This window comes from Canis lupus, chromosome 14 (assembly GCF_048164855.1).
Source record: "Canis lupus baileyi chromosome 14, mCanLup2.hap1, whole genome shotgun sequence".
Taxonomy (NCBI): Eukaryota; Metazoa; Chordata; class Mammalia; order Carnivora; family Canidae; genus Canis; species Canis lupus.
The window spans coordinates 35,902,915-35,924,109 of record NC_132851.1 but is presented as its reverse complement, the minus strand read 5'-3'; the positions used below and the strand labels follow the sequence as shown (position 1 = coordinate 35,924,109).

The 21,195-nt window shown below is 52.5% G+C and overlaps 1 protein-coding gene across 6 annotated transcripts in view; it reads left to right on the top strand.

The window, feature by feature from the left end:
• The window catches only part of COL22A1 (collagen type XXII alpha 1 chain), a 260,852-nt gene that overhangs the window by 7,141 nt on the left and 232,516 nt on the right, over positions 1-21,195 (top strand). For 5 of the 6 annotated variants that reach the window (XM_072774627.1, XM_072774626.1, XM_072774625.1 and 2 more), the window contains exons 2-4: positions 1,940-2,039; positions 14,917-15,076; positions 19,490-20,056. In XM_072774627.1, the coding sequence (XP_072630728.1) occupies positions 14,962-15,076; positions 19,490-20,056 (682 nt within the window). In that variant the 5' untranslated portion in view covers positions 1,940-2,039; positions 14,917-14,961. The remainder of the gene's footprint in view (positions 1-1,939; positions 2,040-14,916; positions 15,077-19,489; positions 20,057-21,195) is intronic. The other variant, XM_072774624.1, reaches the window with a different exon arrangement.

Sequence of the window (21,195 nt, the reverse complement as noted above, 5' to 3'; positions counted from 1 at the left end):
TCCCTCTGCCTCTCCCATGTACTCCTGTTTATTTTTCTCTCTCAAATAAATAAATAAAATCTTAAAAAAAAAACAAAAAACAGGTCTTCCCACAGAGGTCCTTCCAGTTACCACTTATCACACTCCGAATACTAGCTGTGCTTAGGGACTGAAGATCAAGTGCAACCCAGCCCTGATGCCAGACTGCTTGGCGAGCTAAGGGAGCGGGTTCAGGCGCTCTGTGCCGGGCAGATAGAAGAACGCTTCACCCCTGCAATCAACCACTCATTATGCACCCAGTGCTCGTGCAGTGCACACAGGGGCCCTGAGTGTTTACATGCACCCCCCTTGCCGCTTCACTTCTGCAACAATCCTAGAGCGATTTACTAATAATCACCTTAGAGACCTCATGAGCTTGAGAGTCCAGTCTAAGGACAAGTGGCCGGATAAGAGCAGATGCCTCTGCTCCCCACTCTTCCCCTCTCTTCTTTTCGCCCCTTCTGTGTCGGAGCATGAGCTGCCAGGGCTGGGGTTTCATGGAGGCTTCCAGGAGCCATGGCACCTAAACGGAGTCTCTGGGAGAATTTGCCACCCTGTCTTTATTTTTATTTTAAAGATTTTATTTATTCATGAGAGACAGAGAGAGAAGCAGAGACACAGGCAGAGGGAGAAGCAGGCTTCCTGCAGGGAGCCCGATGTGGGACTCGATCCCAGATCCCAGGATCACACACTGAACCAAAGGCAGACGCATGACCGCTGAGCCACCCAGCTGTCCCGCCACCCTGTTTTTAAATGGTTTGTTTCCCCTTTGGTCTGTCCCCCTACAGCGCACAGGCCCAGAGGTAGAAATCTGCCTTCTTTATCTCCACCTTGGGGACTCAGCTGTGGTCTTGCAGCGGGCGAGGGATGCAGTGTTTGTGGCACGAGTGAGCATTTGTGTCGGTGGGTGGGTGGATGTGCGGAAACTCCTGACTGTGGATGAACGAGGAGGCAAATACGCATGTGGAGAAATGAATGAGTGAGTAAGTGAGTGAATGGATCCATTTGGCCAGGTTTCCATCAGCCCCACCTGGATGGGTTTTCAGGTGAAAAGGAGAGAGGGCGGGTTTGCGTGGTCCTTTGCTCCAACAAAACTTTTCTAGAGGCTCTTCCCCCGTCCCTCTTGCTGCGGACTGCCGGCAGTGGATGCCCAGACTGTGTTTACAGAGCTTGGCGTTGCCAGGTTCTCCAGCAGAGCACAGTGGAAATGAAGGGGGCTCCTCCCACAGATGCCCCTGAAGGGGAGACTTCTGGGGCTTCCCCTCAGCTTTGTCCTAGGGCCGCAGCCCCGTGATGCCAAAGCCACGGGCTCCTGTAGGAACAGAGCTGGAGAGCCCCTCACTGCGACAGCTCTGAGACTTCTGATGGAAAGAAAACTGATCTTGCGGGACCGCCGTGCTGGGTGCCTCCCCGTGTATCCCTGACCTTCACGTGCTCCTGCCTGCAGGACGATGGGGGGGGCGGGGAGGCAGCATCTTGGAAGAAAAGAGACCCTCTGAGTAGGTAGGCAGACAGTCACCCCAGTGCGAATCCACAAGCTTGCTCTTTTGCAGGGAGTAAAAGGTTCCAGATTAATTAATTAATTAATTAATTATATATATTTTTAAAGATTTTATTTATTTATTCATGACAGACACAGAGAGAGAGGCAGAGACACAGGCAGAGGGAGGCGGAGAGAAGCAGGCTCCATGCAGGGAGCCTGACGTGGGACTCGATCCCGGGTCTCCAGGATCATACCCCGGGCTGAAGGCAGCACCAAACCGCTGGGCCACCGGAGCTGCCCGGTTCCAGATTATTTAATTTTTTTTTTTAATTTTAGAAAATATCAGAGAGATCTTCCCATGACCAAGTGAAATACAGAATTAAATCTAGTTCAGACCCTTAACCCATTGATTCGTTTGTTTCTGTGACATTGCTACAGGACGGCCCACTGTGTGCCTGTCAGGATTCCAGGCACGGAGGAAGACAGACCAGAGACACGAGTCTAAGGAGCTCAGTGGAAAAGACAGGCCAATAAGTAGGTCAGTTTTATTTTATTTTTTTTAAAGATTTTTTTTTAATGTTTAAGTCATCTCTGTACCCAAAAAGGGGCTCGAACTCACAATTCTAAGATCAAGAGTCCCATGTTCTGCTGACGGAGCCAGCCAGGCGCCCCTAAGTAGGTCAGTTTTAATACCACTTAGCGTGTGTGGGGAGGTGTTGCTAAAACTCAGGAGTCTGTGAGAGCCCAAAGAACATAGTGACATATTGCTTGCCTGGGAAATCAGGGAAGGCTTCCTGGAGGAGAAAGCACATTAGCTGGACTTTGAAGTATGAGTAAGAGCCTGCCTGGCATGAACAGGAAAGCATCTCAGAGGCAGTGTCAGAAAGTCAGGAAAAGAAAATACTGTGGTGTTGGAAGAAGAGTGAGAAGACTTTGAGGTTGTAGAATCAGATTCATGAAGTAAGGTGTCAGGGCTGTGAACCTGGAAACGGAGATCGGGGTCAAATTGAGAAGAGCCTCAAAGAAGAGACTTGAAGGTCGGAAATGACATCCAGCAGGCCTCAGCTCATCTGCTGAGCGTGAGCAAGTCCTTTGCAAACTCAGAGTGTAGCGCAGAGATTATTAACTGGGTCCAGATACAGGAGGCTCCTTCTCAGAGGGGCAACTGTCCTCAGAGCTTGTGTGGAGTGTGTGCCTTCCAGCAGCGTGGGGATCAGAGCCTACAGGGGGGTCTCGAAAGGTGGGAGCTCTAAAAACCCACTTGCTGGAACCTGCCTGGGGGAAACCATGCTCTCCTGGGACAGGGGAGTCAAGCTCCTGATTCCACTTGGTAACTGCCTTGTCCTGCAGCCTCCCCATCTGGAGATGGCTAACACCCAACTCCCTCCCATTCCAGCACCTTATTTTTTTTAAAGGTTTTATTTATTTATTCATGAGAGACACACAGAGAGAGAGGTAGAGACACAGACAGAGGGAGAGGCAGGCTCCGTGTGGGGAGCCCGATGTGAGACTCGACCCAGGACTTCGGGATCACAACCTGAGCCGAAGGCGGACGCTCAACCACCGAGCCACCCAGGTGCCTCCTGGCACTTTAGACCTGAGTCCTTGTGGGAAAGGGCAGGGTGGGGATTGGAGCGTGAGGCCACGGCAAGTGTGGGGGTGGGCCACTCTCAGAGGTCTCGAACAGAATTATGTGGCTCTGTAACAGCTCTATTGGCACGAATCAAATATTGAAAAGGATTCTCTGATAATAATAGTGATAACTTCCTTTAATTGAGTGCTTGTAGCTTTTTGCATTTTTATCTTTACGGCCACCCTTTTAGGGTGCTGGGCTAGGGACTCTAATGCCTCCCCTCAGCTGGTGAGGCAGGTTCATTACCCCTGGTTAGAGACGCAGCCCCTGGGTCTGGGAAGCAGAAGCTGAGATGAGGCAGCTAGGGAGGGTGGAGGCTGGCAAACCTCAGGCTGGTCTGGCCCCTCATCTGCCGCTCTCCCAAGCAGCCCGGTCCTTCGCATGGCCTAGGAGCTCATTACTCTCCCCTTGGGAAAGGGGATCCTGCTGGGACGACACCTCCATAATCAGTGTGGGTGCCGTAGCACTATTTATAACTGCTTCATCAGGCCAGACGCTGCTCAAAATAAGTTAAACAGAAATATCTTTCTGTGTCCTCAGGACCCTGTAATCTGAGACAGTCTCTTGTGAAATGCCCCGAGACAGTGTACTATTTGGAAGGGGTGGGGGGTAGAAACAAAAGAAGAGAATATTGGGAAAGATAAAAGGACGGGGTTGGGGCAGCCCTAAGATGTTGGAATAAACTAATAGAGCAGTAAAGAGCATTTCCAGGGGCTGAAGGGTGGGCGGCCTCCTGTCTGTGCGCCCCCTTTGGGCCCGGGAGGGATGCAGGGTGAGGTATCTGGATGGGTTTTGGAAGTCCGCCCTGAGGTGAGGTTGACCGAGGTGATTCTGGGAAATACTTGTCTAAACTGGGTTGAGGATCAGAGCTGGAAAAGGGGACACAGAGGCAAGATGTTGAGTGAGGACAATGTTTAAGGAACCAGGGACACCGTGGGCGGGTGGCAAGGTGAGCTCCAGAGAGTAAGGGCTGCACCTGCTGCCCATGCACCTGCTCTGTGCTCTGCAAGAAGAAGGAACCACAGTGCAGATTGGCTGGAGTTGGAAAGGTGAAGGTGGGGAAGCGTTTGCTTCGGACATCACAGCTCTGGTACCTCTGGTCTTTGGGCAACACTAGGTCAGGTGCTCAAGGGATGAATCTCGTCTCGTTCCCCCCACCCCAGGATGTGGCTTCCTTCTCCATCTGGATCCCCTGTGTCGTGAGGGCCTTCTCATCTCTAAACTTAGCAGCCATAGTAGAAAACTACCTCTCTCCAAAACTCCAGCAGAGGTCCCAGAGATGGCTCAGCTTGTGCACGTGCTTGACCCTCATCATAACCCAGCATCGGGTGGGGGATGTGGCATCTACAGTGGTCTGGTCTCGTGGCACCCCACGTGAACCACATCCATGGAGCATAGGACCGAAGTGTTGGCGAGAGCAAGAGGTGAATTCTGGTTCTGGAAGAAGGGAGCCTAGAAGGGTGAAAGCAGTGGTGGGACCAGGCAGGAGACATTCCTTGGGGTGCAGATAGGGGTGGTCCCAGGGTGCCCAGTCTTCCAACTCCCCAGAGCCCTTTCAATTCAGCACCATTGTAGAGCTGAACAAAGGATCCAGAGTTGATGGGCATGTCCCTGCATGTTATTTAAAGCACAGAACTCCAAGCGCTGCCATCGCGGGGCCTGCAGCCTGCCCTGGACGGTCCTTCCCACTTGGCTCTGACGTCCTTCGGGAGGCAGCCGGTAACTCCTTGAGAAGGTGGCCCAGAATGTGAATCCTTGAGCAGTGTCGTGGCCTGGGGTCTCCAGTCCATGAAAGAGGACAGCAACTGCACACTCAGGCTGTCGTGAGGCCTCCATGTGTGGCTGTGCACCTGCCGTGTGTTGGTGCTCGGGGACTTACCTTGAGTTCACATACACATCAGTTCTCTCCCGGAGCACCCCTGACCTGGAGGGTATAGGTGGTCAGCAATGTTTTTCCCCACTCTGTGTGTTCCCCACCCTTGCTCTCAACCACAGCTGGGGCTCACCCAGCACCCTACATGCGGTGTCCCTTGGTCCCCCCATCTTGGCTCTCATCCCCCATACGTTCCCCATCTTTGCTCTCAACCGCGACCCCTTTCTGGTCCGGTAACAAACCATGACCACCTCCTGTGACTCTCTGTTCACTTTCGGCAGCTATTCAGGCTAGTCTACACGGTTCCAGCCCTGAAGCATAATCCTTTATTCACCGTATGCTCTGTGCATCCACCACCACCCCCCCAGCCATCCCCCATCACCACCAGTGATGACCACTGTCCCAGAGGACCTGGTGATGGTGCTGGGGGGGTGTTTGCCCCTTTCCATCTTCCCTTCTTTTTCCAGAGGGTTGAGTGAGGATGAAGGAGAGGGAAGGGGTGGCAGGGGGGTCCTGCTGGCTGTCTTTGCCACTGGTGCTTCCTTACACTTCTGGGCACTCAGGTGATGACTCTGATGGAGCCTTCTTAGCTCTGAGTCCCCCAGCTTGGGACAGCTCTTCAGGTTGGTCTCTCCTTTGCCCCTTGCACCTCGGCCCAGCAGCACCTTTGGAGCTGCTAACAGGGGCTCTCCTTGTTGTGCTAGCAGCTACCCGGGTTGAGTACCAACCCAGCAATGCATGCTTACCTCCCTTTCATGGTGATTTTATTTTATTTTATTTTATTTTATTTTATTTTATTTTATTTTATATTTTATTTTATTTTATTTTATTTATTTTATTTTATTTTATTTTATTTTATTTTATTTGTTTTATTTTTTTAAGAGGGAAGCAGACTCCCTGCAAGGAGCCTGATGTGGGAATCGATCCCGGATCCCAGGATCACACCCTGGGATGTGATCAACCACTAAGCCACCCAGGCATCCCCTCATGGTGTTTATTTGACTCCTGGAATCTCACTCACTCATGCCACATGGAGTCATGGGGGTGTGGGCAGCCTCTTCCCTCCTCCCTCATCCATATAAGATATAGGACGTGTAGTCAGGTGACAGAGGGGAGACCAGAGAAATGGGTCTGTGTTGGGGTGGCGGGGGGCGGGGGGGACTCTGAGCACCATCCAGAGGCAGTGAGGAGTTACTGCAGGATTCATCCATGAGGCTATGGATCCTATTTGTGCAGTGGGAGCCTCACTGGGTTCTTGTGAGCATGTGCCAACGATGCGGTAGGGGGCAGTCTGAGAGCTGGGGCCACCTCCCCAGCACGGGTTCAGGAATCAAGAACTGATGGATGCTTCTTACTCCTCACCGCACCCCGCTTCCTGGATGGCTGGCTCCTTCCCGTTATTCACATCTCTGTTCAGTGTCCCTCCTCCGCTTGGAGACTGTCCTTTTGCAAAGTGTAAAAGCTGTCCTAGCCAAGTCATCATCCATCACTTGACTCCGTCGTGCTCAAATCACTGTTCTCTGAAACCGTATTCTTACTTCCTTGTTCCCTTGTGTCTGGTTCTCCTCCTTTCTTAGAAAGTAAGCTCTGTGGAGGCAGGGTTGTTGGCTCTCCCCAATGATTGGATAAGGTCTGGCAGGTAGTCTGGGACTCAGTGAGTACCTGCCGAGTTCATAAATTGATGGCTCCTCAGACCGTGCAGAGTAGTGAAGCAGTGGGTGCCAGGTTTGGGGCAAAGCTTGCCTCATAAGTCCTCCTCTGGGGGGGCAGCTTAAGGAATATTCTTTGTTTCAAGAGTAGAGAGAGCTTGATTTTCATTCACAAATTTTAGCAACTGGGAGAGAAACAACTGGCACCTTGATGCCTCTTCTTAGGGACAAAAAAAAAAGTATAGGAAATAATATTGAATTCTGCAGCATAAAGCAGGAGGCCACATCCCTCACTCTACTCTTATCCTTCAATGAGATGCGTCCTGCGCTTTGGGCGGCGTAGGGCTTATGCGGATTCCATTGAAATCTTGTGATGCTCTGATGAGGAGGATACAGAGCTGGGTGGGTGTTCTTGCCCCCTAGCAGGACCCAGGACTGACTGCACAACACCTGGGCGCCTTCCCTCCCTTCCCTCCCGCCAGGCACCCAGGTGCACACCGCCGTTCCCTGGAGGACCAGGCCTCCCTGCTCCACCGAAATTGGCCCTGGATCTAGGCTCCCAGCAGCCTGGGATATACCCTCTGCTTTGTCACCTCATGGCCGTGTGATCCCGGGCACATTCTGTAGCTCTGCGGAACCTGAGACCCCTCTGCCAGCTTGTTAGGAAGAGAAAACGCCAGGAGTGAAACCAGCCACGACAGGCCGTTCATCCCACCGTGCCGTGGTGTGCTTGTCCCGTCGTTTCCGCACACGCAGTCGGGTCAGCTGCCATTCTGTAGATTTGACATATGTGTTCACTGCCCTAAAAGTCCTCTGTGCTCTGCCTCTCGGCCTCCTCCCCGCCCCAGTGCCCCAGCAGCCACGGATCCCTTCACTGTCTCTGCAATTTGCCTTTTCCAGAGCATCGCTGGGTTGGAGCCGCACAGTGTGCGCCCTTTCCAAGTTGGCTTCTTTACTTGCTGATAAGCACTTAGGGTCCCTGGTCCCTCCCTTGTCTTTTGATGGCCTGAGAGCTTTTTTTTTTTTTTTTTTTTTTTTTTTTTTTTTTTTTTTTAGCACTGAATGACATTCCGTTGTCTGGGGGGATGACAGTTTCCAGCTCTGTTCCGCTACTGAAGGACGTCTTGGGTGCTTCCAAGTTTCCGGCCTTATGGCTGAAGCTGCTGCAAACATCCACGCGCAGATTCTTGTGTGGACATACGTTTTCAGCTCCTTTGGGTAAATACCAAGGAGCAGGATGGCTGGGACCACTTGGGAAGAGCACGTTTAGATTGTGAGAAACCGCCAAACTGTCTTCCCAAGTGGCCGCACCATTCTGTGCTCCCCCATCCTTGCTGGCATCTGGTGGTGTCCATGTGCAGACTTTGGCCATTCTCCGAGGGGTGTAGTGGAGTCTCGTTTTATTTTATGGCTTTCTGATGCCATGTGGCATGGAGCATCTCTCTGCATGGTTCCTTGCTATCGTGCATCGTCTTTGATGTGGTGCTTATTAAGAACACAGGCCTGTTTCCCCCCCCCCCCCCACGGGCCCGTTTTTTAATATCAAGTTGTTTGTTTCCTTATTGTTGAGTTTCAAGAGTTCTTTGTATATTTTGGATCACAGTTCATCATCAGGCACGTCTTCTGCAAATGTTTTCTCCTACTCTGTGGCTTGTCTTTCCATTGTTGGAGGTTTGTTGTCACTGTTGTTTCATTAAAAGCACCGCACACAGAGCTCTCACCCTAGAAGTCACGTAAGAATGCTGGATCAGGGAACAGACTAATAATGCCAGGGTGCCCTAGCGTGCTCGCCTCTATGACTAAGTGTAGTAATGAGAGGTGGAGAAATTGCCTCTTGTCCTCTGCCCAGAGCTCTGACAGCGCTCCTGCTGCACATTCCAGGGGTGTCCCCCGCCCCAGTCCTCCTTCTGAGCTCTGGACTCAAGTGTCTGTCTTTGACTTCTCCATCTGGCTGCTTCACACTCACTTGGTGTGTCCAGTGGGAACTCCTCATGCCTGCTGCCCCCGGTGACTGGCTCCGGGTGCTCAGACAGGGAATGCGGACTCCCCTCCTCCACATCCTCCTCTATCCCTCCTCTCTCCCTGCAGGTCCCACGTATCATGGCATTCGCCATCATCCTAGGGAAGGTGGCCTATGTCTCTTGATGCTGCACCACCTTCCTTAGCCCCTGGGCTCTGCCCACCCCTCTCTGCAGGGTAGATGCCACTTCTATGCAGGAGGACATGCGCTGGCCTCAGGAGGTCTCCAGGAAGTCTGACCCCTTTCTCTGGGTCACCACACAAGTCCCTGGGCTGTCTTTATGAGCACTCTTCCCTCAAATTTGAGTGCCTTCCTCTCTCCAAATCCCTACCATCTCCTTCAGCCTTCATTCCTTCCTCCAGAATACTGCACTTCTTGCTTATCCCATGAATGATAAGCAAGGCGGGGAGGGTGGTGGCCATCTGTGGCGAAGGCAACCCTGGTCCTCCTGCCTGTTCCCCACTCATCTTCCCAGGCTCAGCTCAGATGTCACCTCCTCCAGGAACCTGTGCTTACTCCCCAGGCCTGAGTTAGGCACTTGTCCTTCCCTCTAACAGAGCTCTGACTACATGGAAACGTAAGCATCTTCTTGCTTCCGTGTCTCCACCATGAGGCTGCAATCTCTGGGCAGAGTGTCCTATCCTGTGTGCGGGGCACTTAGTAAGTTTTAACGTGCATTTAGGGCACCCTTGAATTAGATTGCAGAGCAGAGCCCTTCCTGGTGCCCCCTGCGGCCTGCCTCAGCCAAGATTGAGTAGCTCAGATCAAATGTCCCTCAATACTGTGTGTGGCAATGTTGGCTGACATCAGACTTTTTTAAAAAATATTTTTTATCTAATTATTAGAGAGAGAGAGAATAAGCAGAAGCAGAGGGAGGGGCAGAGGGAGAAGCTGACTCCCTGCTGAGCAGGGAGCCTGATGTGGGGCTCGATCCCAGGACCCCAGGATCATGATCTGAGCTGAAGGCAGACGCTTAACTAACTGCCCCCAACATCAGACTTTATACAAGATTATCACACCCACTCATTGCCTCATGTCCTCTACAGATCCAAGGAGGGGATATCATTCCCATTCTATAGGTGAGGAAACAAAGGATTAGAAAATCACAGAAATAGTGTGCCTTCAGCACTCACTGTGGTCAGGCATCATTCTAAGCTTTGCACATGTAATAAGTGGCTCAGTTAATTCTTCCAGTGGCCTGTGAGATAGGTATCATCATCCCCACTCTTACATGAAAGGGCTGAGCTCCAGAGAGGTTAGGTGACTCCCCTGGTTTGCACAGCTAATAAGAATTTGAGCACGGGGATTCTGGTCGAGAAGTGTCATCACAATGCTAGCTACCCCAGGGGAAGCCAGTGCCCCAGACAGTTCTGAACAGGAGATACTCGCTATGTGTTTGTTGACCGAGGAGGACTTGATCCAGGTCACACAAAGCCCAGTTCAAATCCAGGATGCAGGCTTTCCATTGCTTCCCTGGCTCCCCCAGTTGGGTTTTTGAGCAACCCTGCTGAGAGGATTGCTTCCTCTTCCCAGCCACCCAGCTCAGCTCCCTCTTCCCTATCTGACCAGCAGGCGCAGCTGGTATCACTGACAGCCCCACAGGTGAGCATCGAGGCTCAGAGCTCAGTGGTCTGGACACTCGTCGCCATGCTTTTATGTCTCCACTGGATTCCTGGCCGGAGCATCGCCCGTCACCCTGGCAACATATCAGCAGTGCCTCAGCCCCTCCTCTGCAGTGGGCAGCAGCCAGACCCTCTGTGCAGACCCGGGGTGCTCTCTGCCCAGGCTGCCCTCCAATGCGCCAAATCTCATTTTCTCCCTTTAAATTGCATTCTGCTCAGTGTCTTCTCCTCACTCTCCCCGGGGCCCTGGATAGGGAACACTGGTTACTATGGCAATGGGCTGGCTTGTGGCAGGAACTCAGCTCAACAAATTAATTGCTGGACTTTCGGAGACTAATGGCCAAGCTCTGCCTCCCAGGGACAGGGTGTGGCCTATATCATGCCAGCTGGGCAGCTGAGCCCGGGAAAGAGCTCAGAGCCTGGAGGAAGAAAGAGAGAGAGATGGATTCATGGCACCCATGCTTGCTGGGGCTGCCACCTGAGATGGGCTGGGGATGGCAGGGAGATGGGCTCCCCCAAATGTCACCTTTCCTGCACACTTGGTCTGTGCTAGCATTGTGCCAGGTGCTTCACAGAAAGCATTTTGTGTTATGCTCAGAGCACCCCTGATGAAGTAGAGATCACCCTCTTTTGGGGGAATGCACTGTTCATCCACGCGGCTAAGGAAGAATGCTGGGGTTCCGTAGCAGGCCTGTCTGCCTCAGGGGGCATTTTGTCGCAAACACTCCATATGTTCCTGGACAGAAGGCCATTCTGTCCTCTACTACCTCTTCCAGAGGAGAGGAGCACAAGGAACCTTTCCTGCCTCTCACCCCATGAAGCCAGTGCTACTCTAATCCCCCAAACCAGGCAAAGACCCTCCAAGGAAAGAAAAAGACCAACGTCTCTCATGAATTTCGATGCAAAAGTCTTCAACAAAGTATTAGCTAATTGAATACAAACGTGTACAGAAAGAGTTCTCAGATGAATCCTGCTAGGATTCATGGATTTATCTGCTAGGATTACATGGCCTGTAAGACTGGCTCACCGTTTGAAGATCAACGAAGCACTTGGATTCAGGCGGCTTCCCTTCCCTCCAGTTAATGTCAGGTTTCTTGGCCCCTCATCCTCCCCCGACCTTGTGTCCTTGTTCCCTTCCTCCTGTGAACTGAGTCATGAGAATTTGGTGTTTGACTCTATGCTTTGCTTGTTTCTCCCATTGTTTCTGGGCTTTGTAATATGGGTTGTCCTAGCCAGCTTCCAACAACCTGGGAGAAGCAGCGTTGCAGAGCGATGAGGAGCCTGGCCTGCGGTCAGGTCAGATTGGCTGGGTTTGCATCCCGGCTCCGAGGTGTAGAGTCCCAGACATGTTGCTAAGCCCTTTTATGCTCTGTTTCTTACTCAGCAAACTGCATCTCTTGATACCTGCTGTGCGGATTAAATGGGTTCTTCCCTGTGAAGCCCTTAGGTGGCTTCTGGTGCTTCGCAAACTGGCGGCCCCCATTAGCGGTGCATGCTGGAGAGAGTGTGGGTCTTGGTGCCCTTTGGGCCTGAAGGACCCCTGCATTGTGTCTGTGTTGGCAGGTGCACACCAGGTTCATCACTGGAGAGCTGGGGGAACAGTGCAGCTTGTGGGGTTGCTGAGACCTCGGAGCACGTTGGTGAAAGCACTGCATGCTTTTCCCAGCCCTTTCTCTAGAGGGAAAACTATGATTCTCAAAACTCAAATACTCTGTGAGCCCCAGATGGGGCAAATAGTCAGCCAGTGAGAGGGATGGTGTTGGGCACAGATGACCTCAGGGGAGCTTAGAGTCAAGGAGTGATTGTCTCCGAGTGCCTAGGGTGGACTCACACACACTCCAGCAGGGTGTGGTGGGGGGTGTCTCCCCAACTCCCAGCCTCAGCTTGCTCACCTGTAAAAGGGGGATGTTGATGCCCACCCCTCGGGGTTGTCGTAAGGATGGAGAGGTACAATTTGTACAGAATAGAGGCTCCCTACCAATACTGGGCTTTACCCCAGTGTGAGAGCCTGTGGGTGGTGGATGGCCTCAAGAAACAGGTCTGGGGTGGAGTCCCAGCTCTGGCTCATGTCAGCCCTGTGGCCTTTTGATTATTCAATCCATGCAACAATCTCTTGCAACAACCCACAGTGAGGAGGGTCTGTTATTACCTATTTTTTGTATGTGGGCTGTGTCACGTTGAAAAGTTTCCTTATCATCTTAGTGGAAGGAGTGCTTTGATCATGAAAGGGAGTTAGATTTTGTCAGATGCTTCTGTATCATTTGGGATCATGCTGTGTGTTTTTCCTTTGCTCCACGGCTGCAGTGTGACACATGGGTTCATTTTTGCACGTTGAACCAGCCTTGCATTCCTGGGTGAATCCCATGTGGTCCCAGTGTATAACCCTTTTGGTGTGTGGCTAAATTCAGCTTTCCAGTCTTCTATTAAGAACTTGCACATCTCATTCATAAGGGAGGTTGGCCTGAAGTTTTCTCTTTATCTGTGTGTATATTTATCTGTGTGTATATTTGGGGAAGATGCATGACTAAGATTCTTCTAGAAATCTGGGGAGTACAACCTGCTTTTGCTCAGCTTCCACCCAGTTTCAACAATGAGGGGAAATGACCACCTTTCTTGAGGCCTGGAAAATACTAGACGCTACGGCTGTTCCTACTTTATCTTCTTAGTCCACATTCTTCCTAATTAGTTCATTAAAAAAAATGATGGCCCAGTAGTTGTTACTAGTACTTGGATTTTTTTGTATCCATGGAGGTCTTTGAAAGAGCGTGGGCTCAAAGCCCAGAGGGGGGCAGGGTCAAGTCCTGGTCCCTCCTCTGGTGACCTGGGGACAGACCTGAATCTTCATCTTCATCGTCTCCTTTGCCATGTGGAAGGAGTGAAGCTGGCCTTAAAGGTCGTGTGAGTTCATTGGACAGTCTGAAAGTGCTGGGTGTGTGGAGATAATACACAGCAGCTATTCAGTGACTCTCCCGGTTCTTTAAAAAACATCTGCGTTCTTCTAAAGAAGGGCTCTGGTCACCTCAGATGATAATACGACCCCATCACTCACTACTAAATCTAATATTTATTTGTCAGATGCCCATTATGTGTCAGGAACTATTCCAGGTTCTGGGCAGCAGAATGAACAAGACAGACAAGTCCATGCTTTCTGGTCCATGTAGCTTTGAAGGATGAGAGGTGTGGGCAGCCCACTGGACTTGCCAAGATTCTGTATCTCTCCTCCCCCTGGACCCTCTGCTCCTGACCTTGGCTTCTGTACCCCCCTCCCCCCCATGGACCATTTTGGGAAAGTGCCTTTCTTCTTGGTCCTGTGGCTACCTCCTGAGTGTCATACTTCCAGGGTGTTGTCCTGGAAGATACCCTGGGCTATTACATACCCTCTGCCCTTGTGAGCTGGCCCCTTAGTGGCCTGGTAAGATGAGGGCAGTGTGCCCTGAGGGTGGTGGGGACCAGAGTGAGAATTCAGGCACCTGCCCCAAGAGGAGCCTCCACACCTGTCCTGCTGGGGGGAAGTTCTCCAAGTGCCATGGCTTGGTTCTCCCCTGGGACTTTGCAGATGCTGTTCCCTCTGTTTGAAAATGATCATCTGTTTTTTGTTTGGTTGAATCCAACTCAGTTTTCCAGAATTGGCTTGGCTGTCACTCATCCAAGAGGCCTCTACCCCTAAAATGGTCACATAACTGCCCCGGGGCTCCCATCGCCTCTGAGCTTCCCTACGCCGGTGCTCATTTTACCCCATCTTGCCTCCCCCATGTCTCACCTGTCTCCCAGGTGTCCCTGAGAGCCCTTGAGGGAGGGGCTTCTGTGTCCCTCATCTGCCTGCCCTCAGCACCTGGCACATGAGGGCAACTGATAAATATCTCAGAATTCTAGAACCTGTTTTCCCTTTCCTAGATCTTGGCTTTAACCGTGACAAATACTTTCTGAAATGGACATCCACATGAAAATAAAATACGCAGAAGAAGAAATACACTTAGCTAATAAATGCCATAGATCAAAGAAATGCACAGGAAGCAAAAAGCAATGTCTCTCCTACTGAGCTGACAGGTTGAGGGAATGATGATACCCACGCTGCTGGGGACGCGGCAAGGCCCCCACTCCACCCTGCCCAGTGGGAGCAAGTACAACCTCTTCGGAAAGGAGTTGGATAATTTCTATCAGGGTCCTTTTAAAATATTTCATGTGATGCCCTAAGTATTTTCCTATAAACATGCCCTAAGAAAATAATTAAATATGGGCCAAGATTTAGGTACCAAGATGTTCTCTTGTAACATATTAAACAAATAAATGGCCTGTTAAATGCCCAGAGGCAGAGATTTTGATCACAAGGTGGTGCTGGGGCCAAGGTATGGGCCCGCATGGCCAGTGATGATGGGCCTGGCAGGTCCTTGGTGTGCAATTTGCTGATGGTTGGAGAGGGAGAGGGCTGAGGTCCGAGGGGTAGGCCTCCCAGGAGTTCACCTGTTAGAGAGTCACTCTGTTGGCTGTAACAGAAGTGAAGTCAAGGCATGAAGGAGTTGGGAGGCCGGCAGTTCCTCCACTCAGGGCTGGGGTTGCCTCTTTCTTCAGCCTGACAGCCCCGAGGCTCTTCTCTAAAAGTGTGTCCTTCTCCACACAGGGCATGTTCCAGTAGATTCTAACGGCGTCTCTTCCCGGCCGAGAAATGCATGTTCCCCAGCGTGGGAGAGCCGTGGCCAGCCTGCGAGGGAACGCCGTGGCCTGCCTCCTCTGGATGTTGCTGCTGTGGCGTGGGGACGGCTGTCAGGCCCAGAGGGCAGGTGGGGCCACCGAACAATGTGCTGGGGCTGGACCTCGAGCAGCTAGTGTGTGTGTCCACGTGTGTGAGCATGTGTGTGCAGGTGTAAGAAGGTGAGTGAAAGTGAATGTGTGTTTGGGGAGCGTAGGGTGCAGACATGTGACCATGAGTGAGCTGGGGACTGATGTGAGAGAGAGGGAGGTAGGCTGTCCAGCAAGTGTGGGTGTTGGCTGTCCTCGCCACTGAGAGTGGCCTTCAGTTGTCCAGCGAGGGCATGTGCTTGTGTGTGTGAGTGTATGTGTGTGTGAGAGAGTGTGTAAACGTGTGATAGAGTGGGAGAGAGTGTATTAAAGTACATGTTTGAGTGTGAGCCTGGGGGTGTGTGTGTGACTGTGTGTGTAAAAGTGAGCCTGCACAAGTGTGAGTGAGGTGAGTGTAGGGGAGCATGTGTCAGATTGTTTGTGTGAGCATATGTGAGTGTGTGTGACTGTGTGAGTGTGTGATAGAGCTGGAGAGAATATATAAAAATACATGTATGAGTGTGAGTCTGAGGGTGTGTGTGTGACAGTGTGAGTTATAAAAGTGTCGGAGCATGTGTGTAGAAGTGAGAGTGCACAAGTGTGAGAGTGAGGTGACTGTGTGGGTGTGTGTGAGCATGTGTGCGAGCATGTGACCATGTGATAGAGCTGGAGAGAGAGTATATAAAAGTGCATGTATGGATGTGAGAGTCTAAGGGTGTGTAAAAGTGAGAGTGCATAGGTGTGAGAGTGAGGCAAGTGTGTGAGCATTGTGTGTGTGATAGAGCTGTAGAGAGTATAGAAGTGAGTGTATAGGTGTGAAAGTCTGAGGGTGAGTGTAATTATGACCGTGTGCATGTGTGTTAAAGTGAGTATGAGTGTGACAGGGGCTGATGAGCATGGGTGTGTGTGACTGGGTAAGAGTGTGGGACTGTCAGCATGTCCGTGAGCGTATGCGAACGTGCATGTGAGAGTCCGAGGGTGGGTGTGTCTGTGCGAGTGTGTGAGGGTGTGTGCGGCGGACAGCGCAAGAGAAGAGTGAGCAGACCACACAGTGTGCCGTGAGCTTGTCTCCCCCTAGTGCCCGCGGGGCCACCTGTGTCAGGGCCTCCTGGGGAGGTGCCGGGCCTGGACCCGTGAAGGAGGGGTCACGGCGCCTGGGCCCTGGGTGCGTACCTGGGTGCTCAGGTGAACGCCTCTCCGGGACTGGCCCCAGGGCGTCGGGCGAGCATCGGGGTAGAACCACCCATTTTGCAGATGAGGAACCAGGGACCAAGATGTCCCAAGTCCCTGCAGGTGAGGAGGGCGCACACAAGGATGCGCCCACCTGAGCCCACGGGGGAGGCCAACAGGAAACCCCCCAAGCCTGTGCTCTGCATGATTCTCCCCAAGCCCCCACCCCCCACCGTCTTCCACTGGGCCTGAGCCTCCCAGAGCCCAGGAGCTGGGGAGACGGTGATGACTGTGCACGTCCTGGCTTCACGGGAGGAGCGTAGGCCTCTGCGTCCACGGAGATGAGCCCGAGAGCATACGCAGCCGACGATGGGGAGGGCCCAGCCACCCTCTCCCCAGCCCTCATTCCGTCACACGGCAGCCCAGGGGGGCGCGGTCCCGGGCGAGGCTCACACATGTGGACCCACCTCAAGGTCGGCGGCCTTCTGGGGCCGACACCCTCATTCCCACGTGCACACCACGCACCATGCACATCTGTTCTCCGGCCCCCAGCACAGAATGTACCCGAGTGCCAAGGGGCCCCTGGGTGAGGCCTCTGGGACAAATGAACCTTCTTCTGCAGCCTTAAAATAAATTTGCTCAAGGCTTACAGCCCGCAGGCCAGGCCCTGCTTGGCCCGCAGCAGCAATTATCCTGCACAGGCTGGGGCGCTATTGTCCCCACACAAAAGGATGACCTTTTGTGTCAAGGAGAAAAACTGCCCAGGAATTATCTCTTGAGTCCACACATCTGGGCAAACACGCTCCGAAAGCTCTAATCCTGTTAGGGAGCAATCCTGTGAAGGCAGGGATTTGCCTCCGCTCCCGACAGCAGATTGCAGCTCGGGGTTTGGAAATTCGGGGTAAAGGTAGACGTGGAAAATTTGTGAGTGGCGCTGCCGGAGGGTGGGCTCGGGAGGTATCTGTGTGTAAATACAGGGTTATTGCTTTTCTGGGTTTTGAATTAATTCACGGCTTATACATATAAACATAAAATCAGAAATACAGGATAAGAACTGTCACTCGCAGTTGTGCTTGCCAGAGGTAAGCAGCGTTTCTCTCTGTGGGTCTGTTATGCGCACAGACATGATCACGCACACATACGGCCCGTCACATCGACACATAGCTTTCCAGACCCAACTGTACACTGGAAAAATGCCTGTGTTGGTGACTAAGGATTCCTTCAAGCCAACAGTCCACGGCTGCCTGTCGCTGCGCCATGTGAGCCCACGGTGATGATCCTGTGAGCAGCTCGGTATTGTGATCACGTAGCTGGCCTCCAGGATTTTGCTTGTCAGGGCTCCATGAACTTCTTATATATCTTTTAAATTTTTTTTCTCGCCCTTTGTCTGATTGTTTTATTGGGGTCAATCCCGAAATTTGAAAGTATTTGAAATACTCTCATTTTTTAAAAAAATAAATTTATTTTTTATTGGAGTTCAATTCGCCAACATATAGAATAACACCCAGTGCTCATCCCGTCAAGTGCCCCCCTCGGTGTCCGTCACCCAGTCATCCCCACCCCCCCGCCCACCTCCCCTTCCACCACCCCTAGTTCGTTTCCCAGAGTTAGGAGTCTCTCATGTTCTGTCTCCCTTTCTGATATTTCCCACTCATTTTTTCTCCTTTCCCCTGTATTCCCTTTCACTATTTTTTATATTCCCCAAATGAATGAGACCATATAATGTTTGTCCTTCTCCGGTTGACTCATTTCACTCAGCATAATACCCTCCAATTCCATCCACGTTGAAGCAAATGGTGGGTTGAAAATAGTCTCCTTGATGAGGCTTCTAAAACCCTGAAAATGGGTCTGTTTGACAGATCCCACGGCCAGCAGCAGAGCATTCTCTTGCACACTGGCTATCCTCGGATTTTTTTTGTTTTTTTGTTTTTTTTACTTTTGTCAACACGCTAGTTTAACAAACTGGGTTTTTGTTGTTGTTGTTGTTGTTATTTTGTTCTTACTGGACAAATGTTTTTGGCGGGCGCTCCAGAGGCCTGGTCAGCTGCTGCTGGTGGTACGAACAAGCCTCGGATTCTGGAAGAGTCAACCAGGGCTTCTCGACAGTTCCCTCATATGTCTGAGTGGCTCTTTGGGGTTTAGCAACCCTTCTCCTCATTACCTATTGTGAAATGGGGATGAGCAAGCTGTCAGCACAGCGTTGCCCTGAGGATCAGAAATAGATTATATAGTGTTTAATCAAGAGCATTGCATAGTTTATATAAAAGTTACAAAACTTATAAAAATATAAGCATGGTACACACCATTTGCTTATACTTTTTTGCTTCTATTTGCTTCTATTTTTATACAGCATTATAGAATCTCTACAAATTTATATTTAAAATATATGAGTGCGATATATTTTACGTGGCTTATAATACTGGAATACTGTGCGCTATTTAACCATCTAACAAGAGAGCACTGGCTCAATAAATTATGTGCACCGTGCAGTGGCGTCTCTGCCCAGCCGTGGAAACCAGGATCATCACACTGGTTTCCGGCATATTGCCGGATGTGGGGAAAACTTCTGTGTATTAGTGTGTCTGGTACAGTCCTATGTGCATCAGTAACCATACGGAAATAAGAAAATAATTAGGTGTATACGCTGTGAGTTCACAGCGTATACCTCTCTGTCTATGGAAACACAGGCATTTAAAACATTTTTCGATGGCCTTTTTAAAATGAGCACGCATTACGGGCAGTAGGGTTTTTTTTTTAAAATATTTTATTCATTTATTCATGAGAGACACACAGAGAAAGAGAGAGAGGCAGAGACACAGGCAGAGGGAGAAGCAGGCTCCATGCAGGGAGCCCAATGCGGGACTTGATCTGGGACTTCAGGATCACACCCTGGGCCGAAGGCGGGTGCTAAACCACTGAGCTATCCAGGGATCCCCAAGCTGCAGCAGGTTTAAAAAAAAAAATGAAGTCACTTGGTAACCAAAACAAAAACTATTTAAGAAATTGATAGAGTGGTGGCCCACCAGCGGGAACCACTTTTATGCAAGAATCTGTGTTGGCAGCAGACTCCCCAGCAACCTTGAGGACACTCATCATCCTTAGCCAGTTAAGGAGGCGAAGTTCAGAGCTTGAAGGCAGCCAGACAGGGTCCCCAGCCAGGCGTGTGTGAGGCCACCAGTGCCTCTAGGCACAAGGGCGGCGACCTTTCCCAATCTATTTGCTCCCCACCCCACCCTCCGCTGCAGGTTGCAAGACGGTCCACTATGACCTGGTCTTCCTCTTGGACACCTCCTCCAGCGTGGGCAAGGAGGACTTCGAGAAGGTCCGGCAGTGGGTGGCCAACCTGGTGGACACCTTTGAGGTGGGCCCCGACCGCACCCGCGTGGGGGTCGTGCGCTACAGCGACCGGCCCACCACGGCCTTCGAACTGGGCCTGTTCGGCTCCCGGGAGGCTGTCAAGGCGGCGGCGCGGCACCTGGCCTACCACGGCGGCAACACCAACACGGGCGACGCCCTGCGCTTCATCACGCGCCACAGCTTCTCCCGGCAGGCCGGTGGCCGCCCCGGGGACCGCGCCTTCAAGCAGGTGGCCATCCTCCTGACCGACGGCCGCAGCCAGGACCTGGTGCTGGACGCCGCGGCCACCGCGCACCGCGCGGGCATCCGCATCTTCGCCGTGGGCGTCGGGGCGGCGCTCAGGGAGGAGCTGGAGGAGATCGCCTCGGAGCCCAAGTCTGCCCACGTCTTCCACGTGTCCGACTTCGACGCCATCGACAAGATCCGTGGCAAGCTGAGGCGCCGCCTGTGTGAAAGTGAGTGTGCGCTGTGGGGCGCACGGGCTGGAGCAGGGGGAGCCCCGCAGGTGGCAAGTGGCAGGGGTACACCAAGTGCACCGGGGCCCGGGCTCAGGGCCGGAGGGAAATGAGCCCCGCCTGCACCCCTGCACCGGGGGCGCAAGTGTGTGCAGTGGTGCACTCGGCCAAGCAGTGGGGAGCCCCGTGCTGCCCCGCGGGCAGGTGCCAGGGGTGCACCCGAGTGCACCTGAGTGTACCAACCCCAGGCTCAAGCAGGGAGGAAAACCAATCCCACCTGCACACCTGCACCAGGGGCTAAAGTCTGTGCCGCGGGCCCACAGGCCAAGCAGGGGGGAGCCCCATGTTGTGCAGCCAGCAGGTGCCAGGGGTGCACCGGCCCCGGGTTCAAACCAGTCCGGCCTGCACCCCTGCACCAGGGGCAGGGCACACACCCTGGGTCCTTCCCAGGCTCCACTGCCCTTGGCTGCGCACTGTGCAGGCCAGAAGGAAATTACAGAGGGCTCAGTTCTCCTCCCCAGCTACCCGGAGAGGCCTGGAGGTGGGTGAAGCACCTGGGAGGCCCATCCCCATTTCTGCAGGGGGAACACACCTGTGCACCTGCAGGACCATTCAGGGCAGAGCCCGAGCTCGCAAAGCGAAGCACACGGCAGGTGTGGGGACTCCCATGGGGAATCCATGGGGACTCTTTCCTCTTCCAGGGGTCGGCAGGGAGAGGTGGTCTAAGCAAAGGTGCAGAGACAGGCTTGTGGGCTGTAGCTGTGATCCCCAGTGAGCTGTTTGGAGATGGTCGGGCCCTGCTTATCCCAGAGGCCAACTGCCGTTGACCTGGTGCCCCCTGAGATAACCCGAGGTTGTCTGGAATCTGTTGACTGGGGATGGGGATGGGTGGTGGGGGAGCTTGGGAAGCAGCAGGCAGGGAGCTGATGGCCTCTGCAGTTCTGACCCTGAGGGCTGACCTCCAAGACCCTACCTAGTTGGGTCATTGTCAGGACAGCCTCCTCCACGGGACAGAAAGGGCGATGGGGTTTTTTGTGCATGGCCTGTGTCCAACCTCTGTTCTGCTTGCTTCATTGGGGTGACATCTGTCCGTCCTGGGTCACGACCGGTGTTTGGTAACAGCGCTCTCCAGGGCCGGC